The sequence below is a fragment of the Hoplias malabaricus genome, chromosome X2, assembly GCF_029633855.1.
Source record: "Hoplias malabaricus isolate fHopMal1 chromosome X2, fHopMal1.hap1, whole genome shotgun sequence".
NCBI lineage: Eukaryota > Metazoa > Chordata > Actinopteri > Characiformes > Erythrinidae > Hoplias > Hoplias malabaricus.
Window position 1 is genome coordinate 34,656,720 of NC_089819.1, and position 13,465 is coordinate 34,670,184.

Here is a 13,465-nt window from a genome sequence, read left to right on the forward strand (position 1 = left end):
TCCCCTGTTAAGAGACCCACAATTTTTGTGTTCCCACAATGTACAAATAGTTGACTTAGTATGGTTTATCATACCTCCTGGGGCAGAAATAAAATCATAGTTCATCTAGTGCAACAACATATCTTGGAATTACTCAAGAGCAGTTTTAGGCTACATGAACCTTAACTAGGCGGCACGGTGGCGCAGCAGGTAGTGTCGCAGTCACACAGCTCCAGGGGCCTGGAGGTTGTGGGTTCGATTCCCGCTCCGGGTGACTGTCTGTGTTCTCCCCGCATGGGTTTCCTCCGGGTGCTCCGGTTTCCTCCCACAGTCCAAAAAACACACGTTGGTAGGTGTGAGTGAATGTGTCTGTGTTGCCCTGTGAAGGACTGGCGTCCCCTCCAGGGTGTATTCCCGCCTTGCGCCCAATGATTCCAGGTAGGCTCTGGACACCCCGCGACCCTAAATTGGATAAGCGGTTACAGATAACTAAATTACAACTGCCACCCTGATGGTCACTGAATGATACAAAATGTAAAACACTAAAATGATAATAATAAAAACTAGATCTGTTATTAACCCACTGAGAATTCAGGAATGGTTCTAATCATGAATGCTGTAGAAATTTTTTTTAAATATATTTCACTGTGTCTATGGTTTGGAAATAAAACCTGTAATGACAAAGGAATAATCATAATGATATAAAACATGCACCTCAAATTCTTAAAGGCTTGTGTTTATTAAAACAGAACTCTTCTGATTCAGCAGTCTTGCCACTTAAAAATACATTTGTTACATACCTGAGGACAGAAATGTCTACAAAAATCCATTATTAATTATAATCCAAAGTGCATAAAGGCCTTGCACTGGTCCAGTTACTTTTTGTTGTAGTCTCATATGTGAATTTTTCCAAACTCTGTAAGGAGTGCCACAATGAGAAACACAAAGTAGAAAAATAGTAAGAAGATGCTGTAGGCCCGACTGAGGTGGAAGCCCTGCAAGGGAACCAGCACAAAGGAGAGAACCAACGAGAGACCCAGTGCTCCGGCCAGAATCCAGCACAGCAAACCCTCTGGCTCCAGCTGCACACAGAGAAGAGGACAGCACTCACATCTGCATTTTGATATTGCAAAAGTGTTGTAATCCAATATTTTAAGCTCCTGATTAGATATTGTGACAAGATTTTGATTAGATGTTGTGTAAGTATCTGATGCATTCAGACGCTAATGTAGGAAGGTATTTAATGATAAATTCTCAATGTTTTCTCGAAATTTTCCTCATTAAATAATAAACCAGGTTTTATTTTAACACTACTATCAATAAGTTCCAAAGAAGTATATTTAATTATATATTTATATTGTTGATAACGTATGCATTTTAAACTACAAATTACATACTAATACCTTCATGTTGTGATACATTTATATTATAAAACTGCTGATGCTAAGCCCTATTTAACTATGGACTTAAAGATAAACTCCAAAACCAAAGACATGCCATCATTCATATTTTCAATAGGCTTGGCAAAACAGCTTATTTTGAGTAATGATTTAATATTAATAATATTTATATTTATAATATTTGTAAGACTCAAAAGGGAATGAGTCTTTTAGAGGTGCTCATGTCGGATATGCATGTGTGGGGGTCTGCTTTCTGAACATAGATGTCATGTTACATGATAGAGACCACTGGCTCCTGGTCTTTTAACTTCTGTTTTTAAGTAACACAGCCACATTGTTTGGGCTGTTCAAAATTCTGTATAAAGAGAACACTAGTAGCCATGAGACCTGGATTTATATGGTCACATTAGCTTATAAACAAGTTAGTTGCAAAAAACGTCCACCAGTGTCCGTATCATTATATTTATTATTATTATTAGCATTTACATTTACATATTTATAGTTTAAATAATACATTTACATACACATAGGTTCGGTTTTAAGTCATTAAAACTCATTAACACATTTAAATCATCCACACCATTTCATTTAAACAAACTATAGTTTTAGCAAGTTGTTAGTATATCTTCTTTGTACATCCTTAGTTCAAACTAAAGTTTACAAGCTTCTAATTTGACTTAAAAATCACTTAGAAGTTTACATAATACACAATTGTTCCCCTCCTGCCACTGCCATAGCATATTAATGTGAAAGTTCGGCAACTTCTTTTTCTGGCCAGGCACTACAATTTCATGTGTACTGTCCTATTCTCCTCTATCTAACATAGGGTGCCCTCCATTTTGCCAGTACCCCTGTGCCTGAAGTTGGAAGTATATTTTAGAGCACTTCATGTGTCGCTCCGCTGACAAGCATTATGGAGATGCAGATTTCATTTTCCAGCAGGACTTGGCACCTGTCCACACTGCCAATAATACCAATACCTGGTTTAAAACTCCTTCAACTTCAGCAACGTTACTACCTCCAGAAAACCCACTAACCAAACTAATCGACTAACTCCAGAAACACTTCTAAGCCCAACAACTCCACTACCTCCAGAAACCCAACGAACCCCACCAATTTCATTACCTTCAGCAATCCAGTTATGTCCAAAATCACTCTAACTCAAATAACTATCCTAACTGCAATAACTCCACCAATGGACTAGGTCCACATTATTAAAGGAGTTTTTGGAGTTGTTGGAGTTAATAATCACAGTATCGATTGTTTGGTCAGCAAACTCACCTGACCTAAACCCCATAGAGCAGTGTTTCTCAAACTGTGGTAACCCTACCACTGGTGGTATGTGAAGCATCAAGAGGTGGTGTGCCAAATGACCTTGAAAAATGCACTACCATCCATCCATCCATTATCTGTAACCGCTTATCCAATTTAGGGTCGCGGGGGGTCCAGAGCCTACCTGGAATCATCGGGCGCAAGGCGGGAATACACCCTGGAGGGGACGCCAGTCCTTCACAGGGCAACACAGACACACACACACTCACACCTACGGACACTTTCGAGTCGCCAATCCACCTGCAACGTGTGTTTTTGGACTGTGGGAGGAAACCGGAGCACCCGGAGGAAACCCACGCGGACACGGGGAGAACACAAAATGCACTACCTAATTAAGGAATTAATTCATAGTTATTAAGTGTTTATACATTTACTTATACATAATCTACCACCTTTTAAATCCTTACTGTGTTACTTGATGTCTTTTAATGTTTGCCAGTCCATAATTGTTTAAAAAATTATTCCATATAAAACAATGGGGGGAAAATAATACAGAATTGAAAATTTGCTTTTTGTGGAGTAAGCAGAACAGTGAAAATTTCATGATTGGTTCACTATTGTTTTGCACCTGTACCAACCTTTGTGCACCTTAAGTGCACTGGAGGCATTAATATCTAAATACAGTCAATTTGGTCAATTTAAATATTGAAAATATATTATTTGTACATTTACCAGGTACATAAATTATCAAAAGAACAAACAAATCAGAGATTGTTTTACTGGATTTTGGAAAATTTCCCAACTCTTTTGGTACCTGTAAGTATTATTATTTGTTCATGCATATATTATTACTACAAGCATATAAATAATAATAACAATCATAACATTAACAATAATAATAATATTTTGACCAGGGCCACATTTGAAAAAACAAACCAACATTAACTGCTTGAAGTAATTTGTATGTTTTACTATTAGCCAAACACAGATAATAATAGAAGTGGATTGGCATACCATTATAATACCATTATGAAACATCTGCAGCAGGCAGCCAAGACCAATTCCAAACAGCATATCTGAGGCAGGAGGTTGTTAAGGTCTAATGGAAAATGGGAAGCGATTAACAGAAAAACATGATGGTAATTTCTGCAGCATAGGGGACTTGTGAGATCCTGAGCAGAGATGCTAAGAGAAGCTGAAAATGTTATAATGAATTATGTACTGTAGCAACTGGGGGAAGGTGTGTAAGAATAAAAAGATACTGAAGATGATTCCACCAAAGCAGGCAGAAATGGCCATTCGTGGGTATCCCTGTCGAGCTAACGTTATGTCTGCAAAGGTATCTGTGGTGAAAAATAAGACACAACTGGAAGAAAAACCAAAAAGCCACAATATTTCTGATAAAAATCAATTTTATCAACTCTGATTACATGTAATTAATTACATTGAATAGAGAATAGAGATATTTCATCAAAATTTATTACACAAAGAGAACCTTTTTAAAACACAAACTACATTTTTCTCAATTATAATTTATGTAAAGGTTTTATAAGTTCAAAGCATGCATGGTAATAAAAAAACAAAGTTAAATGATTCAGTCGACCAAACACAGGTTATTTAGCACACTTCATATTGCTTAATCCCATAGCAATTAAATGTAACATATATTCATACATACTATAATATTGCTAAAATATATATAGTGAAATAAACTAAATGATGAAACATCAGTCTCTACATGACCATATTATTTACGTTTACAGTACCAGTCACAGTGAGAGCCATACTTTAACCTGTTTCCAGAAATGCTTGGATGTATTATAAAGTGCATTAAAAAATCTGTGATTTGTTGATTCTCTTCAATATATATTTAACTGACTAAAGTACAAAGAAATAGATTTCTTAAGTTTTCCATCAACCAACTGTATTAACATACAAATTAGCAATTTGATGCCTGCAACACACTCCAAAAAACTTGGAGTTTTGGAGGCATGTTTAACACTGTAACATCGTTTGAGAACTGACAATACTATAACAATTTGTAGTCACTGTTGTGTAACTTTGCTCTGTGCCACAGCTTCCTGTTTTTTGGACAATATGCGATGAACTTGGGCACAGAACTTGGCAGCATTATTAGATACATTGCTTTCCATTAGTGTAACAGAGTTTCAGGTTTCATTTCTTGATGCAGCAGCAGCAGACTCTGTTAAGGGGCATTATAATTGTTTCCCTGCAATGTTGTCTGAGGGCTCAAAGGTAATATACATTCAATAGTTGTGCCCATCCTTGACCTACACTGACTGAAATTTCTCCTAATTTCGTGAATGTTTTCACAACATTTTATACAGTCATGTGAAAAATTTAGGACACCCCATGGACATTTTTTTGCACATATATAAACATATGGACATTTGAGCTTCATTTACACATTACTGAGAGATGGAGCTTATAAAACTAAACAAATAAAACTAAAGAAATTACTTATAAACATAAATTGTAATATGTAATGAAATAAAATAAAATGTTAGAACACCCTATGCCATAATAGCAGCTTTTTCCCCCTTTGGCTGAAATAACCTCAATTAGATTTTTCCTGTAACAATCTACCGGTATCCGACATCAACTGGGAGAAAGTTTTTCCCACTCATTCATGCAGAATACTTTCAGCTATGTGAGCTTTGAGGGGTTTCTTGAATGCACAGATCACGCCACCGCATCTTAGTAGGATTAAGATCGGAGCTCTGATTTGGCCATTCCAGAACCTTGTGGATTTACTGGAATATTTTAGGTAATAGTAATGTTGCATAGTCCACGTTCACTTCAGCTTTTGGAAAGATAGTCTCACATTTTCCTCAAGCACCTACAAGAGCTTTTAAGGACTTTTAAGATTGTTGGAGACATCTTTTGATCTGCTCTTGGACTGAACATTCTAGCTATGTTGGCAGTTGATTTAAATTTTCTCCACTTGTAAATTATTCTCTGGACAGTGGAATGGCTTATTTCGAATTGCTTTTTAGATCACTTCCCAGACTCGTATACATCTATGACCTAATGTCTGAGGTTTAAATTAGACAGCTTCCTCCAATGTCCTCTTTAACAATGTTCTAATCACTTGCAGCTAATGTAGTGCACCTGATTCATAATATAGACATTTTAAATAGTAATAAGTGTGGATGATGAAGCTCAAATCATATCAGATCAATGTCCATATGTTTAAAAATGTTCAAAAAGACAAATGTTTTCATGGGGTGTCCTAACTTTTTCACATGACTGTATATCTTTATATACAACAGATATATTTATATAACTTTATATAAATAATTATCAAACTGTTCACAGCATTTCTCAAAGTGTGACAAATAGTGGTGAGCCAAGACCAATTTTGCTTGCAAAGACTGAGTCTATGATAGATGCTCATTTGGTAACGTTTACATTCACCGGCATATAGTAGAATGCGCTCCAGGCAAAAAATTATATATATATCTATCGATAAAAATAAAAGTTGGACTGTTGCCACGTTTCTGAAAATGGATTGTACAAACTGAGAACACTAGCTAAGGTCTCAGTTATTGTTGCCTCTTTCACACATGGACAGTAATCTAGATATGTTCGGGAGTTTATCTAGAAATTCTCCGGAGAGCATGTGTGAAAGAGGCATGTGTCATACATGCAGAGCAGCAAGGCAGACAAAAATGTTATGGAAGTGTTTGTCCAAAATTTGTAAATCAGTTTATATACAAAGACAATCATGCAAAAACAAAAGTATCTGAGTGGATCAAACTAAATAAGATTAATGTTTTGGAAGGGCCTTATTCAGACTGGAACCCAACATAGATCCTATGGTAGAAACTTAAATGAGCAGGTCAATGGACTAAATGAATTTAAGCCATTGTAAAAGAGCAAAGTGGCCTCAAATATTTCAGAAGTATGTGAAAATATGATGAACTGTAGGAATTATTTTTTGCATTTATTGCTGCTGCACCTCAATAAACAAGTTATTAATTATAAAAGGATAATACGTTTTTTATTTTTCGTGATATGATTAGCTTTGCTCATGAAATAAATAAAGTCATATTTTTAAATTGTGTTTTATAACGTTCCCTTTAATTAATATATCGTTGTATTTATCAGTCCAATATCATTCACTGTGACTAATCTGCATTAATAGAGAAAAAGTGGAAAAGGTCAAAAATTTTCAAAACAACATATAGTCTGTGTGTGTGTGTGTGTGTGTGTGTGTGTGTATACCTCCAATGCTATTGCCCCAAGCAAGTAGTGTGAGCCCAAGTACAGTGTTACTGAGACTCAGCGTAACTCCCAGAAGATGCAGAACACTCACAACCTCTGATGCCACAGTGTTTATCCATAAAGCACTTACTACAAATCCCAGTAAAGAGAAGAGCTACACAAACACACACACATTATTAGACATTAATTAATGGGTTAAATAAATAAATTGGTTAAATTAAATATGCAAAAGATTTCAAGTTCAGCAATCATGTGCTGTGATTGAAATTTTGTTTATATCTTTCTGGTTATGAAACCTACATTGAAGTACGCAAGTTGGTAGATGTCCTAGTGATGCATACAGGCCTATGCATTCTAAAGGAACTAAACATTTTAAAGGTATGTGTTCCATGATACAGTCAGTGTAAATTACATAAAAAATATTTGACCAAAGAAGAGATGATTTTATGAATGCATGACATGAACTCACTGAGTGGTACGGAGGAGGGTGCTCATTAGTAGTAGTGCATAAGACTATGCCAGCCAGGAAGACTCCTATTAATCCTATAAGCAACCACACAGGAAATTCTCCCTCGATGAGGTACAATCCATCTACAATACATAAAAAACATTCTGTAACACCTTGCAGAAACATAGTGTCTGTATATTTATAAGTTAAATTGGCTTAATAATCATAAATTCTAATTTATGATTTAAAAAATATATGACCTAACAACAACCTAAAATCTGATGTGACTTTAACAAACCCATTTCCATACATTTGACATTTTAGTATAGTTACTTGCATGTGTGTGAAATAACAGGCGAATATTGAGATTCTAGAGTGACATATACCTATGCCGCAGTTAAGGTGAAGTTTTTTTCCTAGAAAGTTTGTTATTAATTTACCATGACAATACCAGGCCTCATTCTGCACATGCTCCAACAGTGTGGCTTCATAGATAGAGTATCTTCCCTCCTAGATATTCCACAACCACTTAGGCACTTAGGAACCACAGCAACACAGTCACAAAACAGCAGAACGCAAAGTAACAGAGCAAGGTGGCCAAGTGCTGAGGTGCATGGTATGTAAAAGTTCCCAAATCTATGCTGACTTCATAATTGCAGTATTCCAAACCTACCAAATACCAGGACATCCTATAAAACTCTATACTTCCAACTTTGTGGGGAAAAGGTCCTTTAACTGTTCCGGCATGAATATGCCCCAATGCACAAAACAAGGTCTACAAAATATTGGTTGGGCTAATTTGGTGTGGAAGTATTTGTGGAAGATCTGGAAGATCCCTGAAATATGTTTAAAATTCCTCATATTTCCAAAATTATTTAAAAAGTGTAATAAAAAAGGTTGGTCAGGAAAAACGTTTGCCAGTTAATTTTGTTAGTGTAATTTTGTCATTTAAATAAAGGTTCTACATGATTTTTTTTGTAAAACACACTTTTTTTCCCCACTGCAATAAAAAAATGCCCCAACTTTTATTTAAACAAGTATAGTGGAAAGAGGACAAATAGGCTTATCCCCTTGAGTATTATGGATTATTCATATCATTTGATCAAGAAATTCAGGACTCTCTCTTCAGAATTCCCAACTCTCAACTCAATGACTGCAATAAAACCACCCCCACACACATGGCCTGCTTGGAGACCCAAAGGCCATAAAATTACTTTTCCAGAAATTCTATGATGCACATGACAAGACTTGTCCTCACACTGATACCCTGATAATTCATTCATAAATCTTGTCACATGATGAATTCCAGGACTTTCCCAAAATCATCTATCACTCTGTCAGACCCATTCTCAAAAGGAATCATGCACAGGTCAAATGAGAAGTTAAAGTGACCTCCCTTTCAAATCTCCTTTAAAGAGGGCTGTTGAGAACTCAATATTAAAAATCTTCTTTCACATTGATAACCTCAAGAAAACACCTACATCAATCGACAGGATTTTATGGGACAATTAAACTGATACCTTTATTTGACATTTGGAGAACGATATTTCACAAAACCGTCCTTGTTTTCCATCTTTCTTTCTCTCCGTAATTATATATTGTAGTGGAGTATGGGCCAAATATGAATACCGGACAATGAAGAAATAATGAAATGAAAGGCTTTGAATTAAACCTTTCTCACTCTGACCAGGACCCTGCACCCCCACAAACACACACACACACACACACCCAATCTAAAACATCAAAGAACCCTTTAAAGTAACACATGGCCCCAACACCCCCTTCTCTCTTTTAACTAACAGGAACTGTCGAGATAACCAATTTTTATAATGCTTTTAAGAGACAGGAACCTGAAACATAAGGAAGGGTTATAATCCCGTTTATGACAAAGTGGCACCTCAATGTCTCGTTATCTTCCACGGGAATCAACAAATGTTTAAACCAAAAGTGACCTCGAGTGAACCCCGTTGACTCACCTACACATGGACCAACAGCGACCCCAAATGGACACTGGCGAAACTACTCCTCGCTCGGAGTCGCCGAAACCATAGCGGAAAATAGTCGAACTCTGAATTATTTGTGTATAAACAAATGTATTAATGTCACTTTCTGTACCCTTAGATGAATGCCTACCTCCTAATGAAATGTTGTATATTGTGGATTGTTTCTATCATGAAAAAAATCTGAATAACCTCTGAATAAGAGAAAACGGATTAATATTCCTTTCTAGCATAGCATCATAAATGGGACGTAAAGATGGAACCTCATGTAAACGTTTGATATTAATAGTCCAGTGTACTCATTGTTATATGTTGATAACAGGTATAAGAATTTTGATACGCGAAATTCATATTCTTTCTCTGTGAATCAATAATTCAAACCCCCTTCTACTCTCTCCCCCTCGCGAGAGTCACGTGAGACTGAATTTGTGCCCAATCAGGAAAAGGACACCTCCCGTTAGGGCGTGACCGCGCCAGCCTTGAAAACACAGAGCAGCTCAACGGAGTTCTGTTAAGGAGAAGTACAGATCAGTTCGAAGTTCAGCAGTTGAGAAGATCCAAAAGTTCAGTTCAGCAGCCAAGAAGAGAAGAGTTCAGCCGACGAGAAGAAACAGTTCACGGAGAAGAAAAGACAACAATAATGGCGAGAAAATCCGAGAAACTTTGAAACGACAAAGAAATGCTTTCTTCTCCACGCCGACAACGAAACAAAGAAAAACCTCAGAGACTTCATTGAAAGCTTACGAGAGACGTCTCGAAATTAGCTAATAGTATGAAGTTTTACTAATACGTCGAGTAATTTGAATATCTTCTTTTCTTTTAATCTTGTTTATGTTTTATTACCCATCGAAGTGTGATCTCACGAGTGATCAAAGCTGGTGAAACTTATTTGTGGCCAAAATAAGATATCAACCTTTTGATTAGTCGATAGCAGATATATTAACGTTATAAGCTGATTCCTGAAGACATTACTCCTGGAAAACTGAACAACGAGACTAGCTAATACTCTGAAAAAGCCGCTCCATTCCGGTGGAAACCAGCCACGCCTGTGAAAATCCAAAGAAGGGAAATCTCGATCGACGCAGCTCAGCTTGGAGTCGAAAGTTTTCAACTCAACCGGAAAGAGATCCTCCATAAGCGGGCCTGTCTCTCACCACGTGGGAACGACGAGAACAACCCCAGAGCACGGAGATTAAACAGCAGGACGCGACGGCTCGGTGAAACGGCAAAAGTAAGCTAGCGTATTTCACACTTTTCCAGGAGCTGATATCTAAGTCAATCACTTTATAATGTACCATTTATTAAACCTTAGTTAGCAACAATTTAATCACAAGCCAGTAGTGCCTAGCCCACCTTAAGGTCAAAATCGGTTTCCCTGTTGTGATACCGTGAGATTATAAGGCTACGCTATGTTAATTAAATATCTTCTCTTTATTAATAAAACTCTCATTATTTGAAATCACAGTGTTTGCAATTTGTTCATTATTTTCCTGAAAATCCTGACGTACTCACTTAGCGTGATTATTATTCACTCTCAAACTAATTAGTAATGTTATAATTGCCTAAGCCAATTATAAACTTTAGTTAATATCATTAAGTCAAATATTAGAGATTAGAGGAGTTTGAATAAGGTCAACGCTATAAAACTATAAATATAAATATAGAAATATATTTATATTTTTCGGTGTACCTTACTACACTACATATACAGACATATTTATTTTTGGCGCCCACGCGAGGCCAGGAAAAAGGCTTTTAATGTACAAACTGTGAAACACTGAAACAATCTCAGCTTGGGTTTATGAAATACTTTCCGCTGTTTGTGTTGCTGAATAACGATTGAGATTCAAAGCTTGATGTGGGTAATTGCGTCTTGTGTCTGTTACTTTTGAAAAACTGTCGTGGTATATACCGGTTAGAAAATAAGCTTGGTTGTTTTTGAAGAGCGCGGCTCTGCGCCATTTTGCATGCATTAAATTGAGGCCTGGGCACGTCTAAATTGCGTGAAACTCCGCTTTTAAGACTTTGCCGTCGGTTCGACCCCTCAGCCGCGAATCCCGGCGAGAAACCACCGAACCGAATACCCCCGTTCGTTTTAAACTGGGTCGCTACCAGCGTTAATAACGAGATCGCGCGCTAGGCGATTGGGAGGTTATTAAACAGCCGAAAATACGGCTTGTGTGAAGAGCGATCTGCTCTTGTCAGCTGTTCCAGTTAAACTGAACGCGTATTCAGAAAAGGAACGAACCCCTTTGAAGGGGCGGAGCTGAAACTAAGGAGGGAAATTCAAAACACCCCCAAAACAGAGGAAGACAAATCCCCTCTTGTGGTATAAGTGCGTAATTGCAGGGAAAAATACTTCATAACTAGCGTCCATTGAAGCGTGTTCTCCCGTGCTCCTCCTTGTGGTCAAGCGGTGCTACCCTTGACGTTTGATTTCCGTACACCCTCTAGTGGTTGGGAGGTTGTCCGCCGAGACAACATAAGTGTTTAGCAGTCCTCTGGTGTTTAAAAGTTGTCATTACAGATGAAACTCTTTTAAAATACCTTAGTGTAAAATCTCTGTTCCCCTTTTAAAATTAAATTTTTATTTTTGATAGAGTATCTGAGCGTTTAAAATCTTTATCCCATTTTAGATTTTAATCTGATAACGCCCTCTAGTGCTGAAACTTCCCGCTACAGTGGAAATTCCCATTTGTGTTATTGTGTCTGCTCGTGCCGTGTTTATTGGGATTCCCACCAGCGCCGACTGGTGTCCATTGCTGCTATTGCATTGTAACTTGCTTGTCGCCCTCTGGTGTCCTAGTCTGGTATTACAATTTAAGTTCAACTTAAATACTGAAGCTCGCTGTTGCCATTCAGACTTACCTTCAGTACCCTCTGATGGAGAAAACTTGCTATCGCAATTGAAATTGTCGACCAGTTCACACTGATAAGACCTGGTATCACAGTTCTAGTGGCTGTCTCTAAACTCTGCACATCTGAATAATTACAAGTAAAGGCTTGGAAGCATAATAAGTTGATACAACTACAGCAGACAGTGTGCAGTAATTAGAGATTGACACTCTAACGCGATACCAGATCACAAACGCAGTTACAAGAGGGAGTCTTTTGATTTCGCTGTTCTTAATAATTCTTTAATTCGGAAAATTCTTTTACTTTCATAATTCCTTAATTGGAAATTGTATGTAGTAATAAATTTCACTTAATTTAAAATTCTTTAATCCAAATTTTTCGACAATTCTTTAATTCAAAATTTTTAATAATTTAATTATTGAAAATTTTTTTTTTGAAATTTTTTTTCTCTCTTCTTGTATTGACTTGCGCATAGCAACTTTCACTCCACCCTCTCCTACTAACAGACTTCCCTTAGAGATTCACAAGTGAACTCTAACACCATACATACTAGCAGTTACTCTTAGAGCACTCGGTACAGGTGAATTTAGTTCAGATTTAGTTAGAAAAGGGATTAACGGAATTAATCCTAACTAAATAGAAGTAAGTTACACCTCGCAGTTAAAACACAGCTAACATGGCAGAAGGGACTTTTTCTTCGGAAGTATATGTAGAAGGTTTGTGGGATGAGGCATTCTCTGTTCTGACCAGCATCACCAGTGATGTGATGCCTGGACTCGCAGAAACTGTGCAGAAAACCTCACAGGCCCATCGTGACCACATGGTGGCTAAGTGGGTAGAGAACCACTTAACCGACATCCTCAAGGGCAAGCCCCAAACTGAGGCATTAGGCCAAATAGCCCTCCTCGCTGTAGTACAGCTCAGAGCCAGCAAACGTGAGCTTGATGTATCACGGCGACAGCAGGCAAAGGTAGAGGCAGAATTAAGTCGACTTCAAAGCGAAATAGCTGAAGGGAACACACTGCCCCAGGTCACACCTGATGTGCCACCTAGTGCCGCTATAGGAAGACAGGACCAGCAGGAAGATAGTGAGGATCAGGAACCAGACTCAGGGACCGTAACCTTTAGAGCTGCTGCAGCACCTCCTCTGGTATCAACGGGTATTTCACCTTCCCCTGTGTCTCCTGTCAGTCGTCCCTTACACCGCCCTGCTAGACCCAGAGCACTGCAACCCAGTGTCTGGTCCCCTCAACCTTTACCCT

At 37.7% G+C, this 13,465-nt stretch overlaps 1 protein-coding gene across 4 annotated transcripts in view; it reads right to left on the minus strand.

Moving 5' to 3' along the window:
* Window positions 1–713: 713 nt before the first annotated feature.
* LOC136676403 (mitochondrial sodium/calcium exchanger protein-like) overlaps window positions 714–13,465 on the minus strand; it is a 63,504-nt gene continuing 50,752 nt past the window's right edge. For all 4 annotated transcript variants that reach the window (XM_066653392.1, XM_066653393.1, XM_066653394.1 and 1 more), the window contains 5 exons: window positions 7,369–7,490; window positions 6,900–7,053; window positions 3,914–3,994; window positions 3,666–3,727; window positions 714–1,061 (listed from right to left, as the gene is read on the minus strand). In XM_066653392.1, coding sequence (XP_066509489.1) covers window positions 873–1,061; window positions 3,666–3,727; window positions 3,914–3,994; window positions 6,900–7,053; window positions 7,369–7,490 — 608 coding nt within the window. In that variant the 3' untranslated portion in view covers window positions 714–872. The remainder of the gene's footprint in view (window positions 1,062–3,665; window positions 3,728–3,913; window positions 3,995–6,899; window positions 7,054–7,368; window positions 7,491–13,465) is intronic.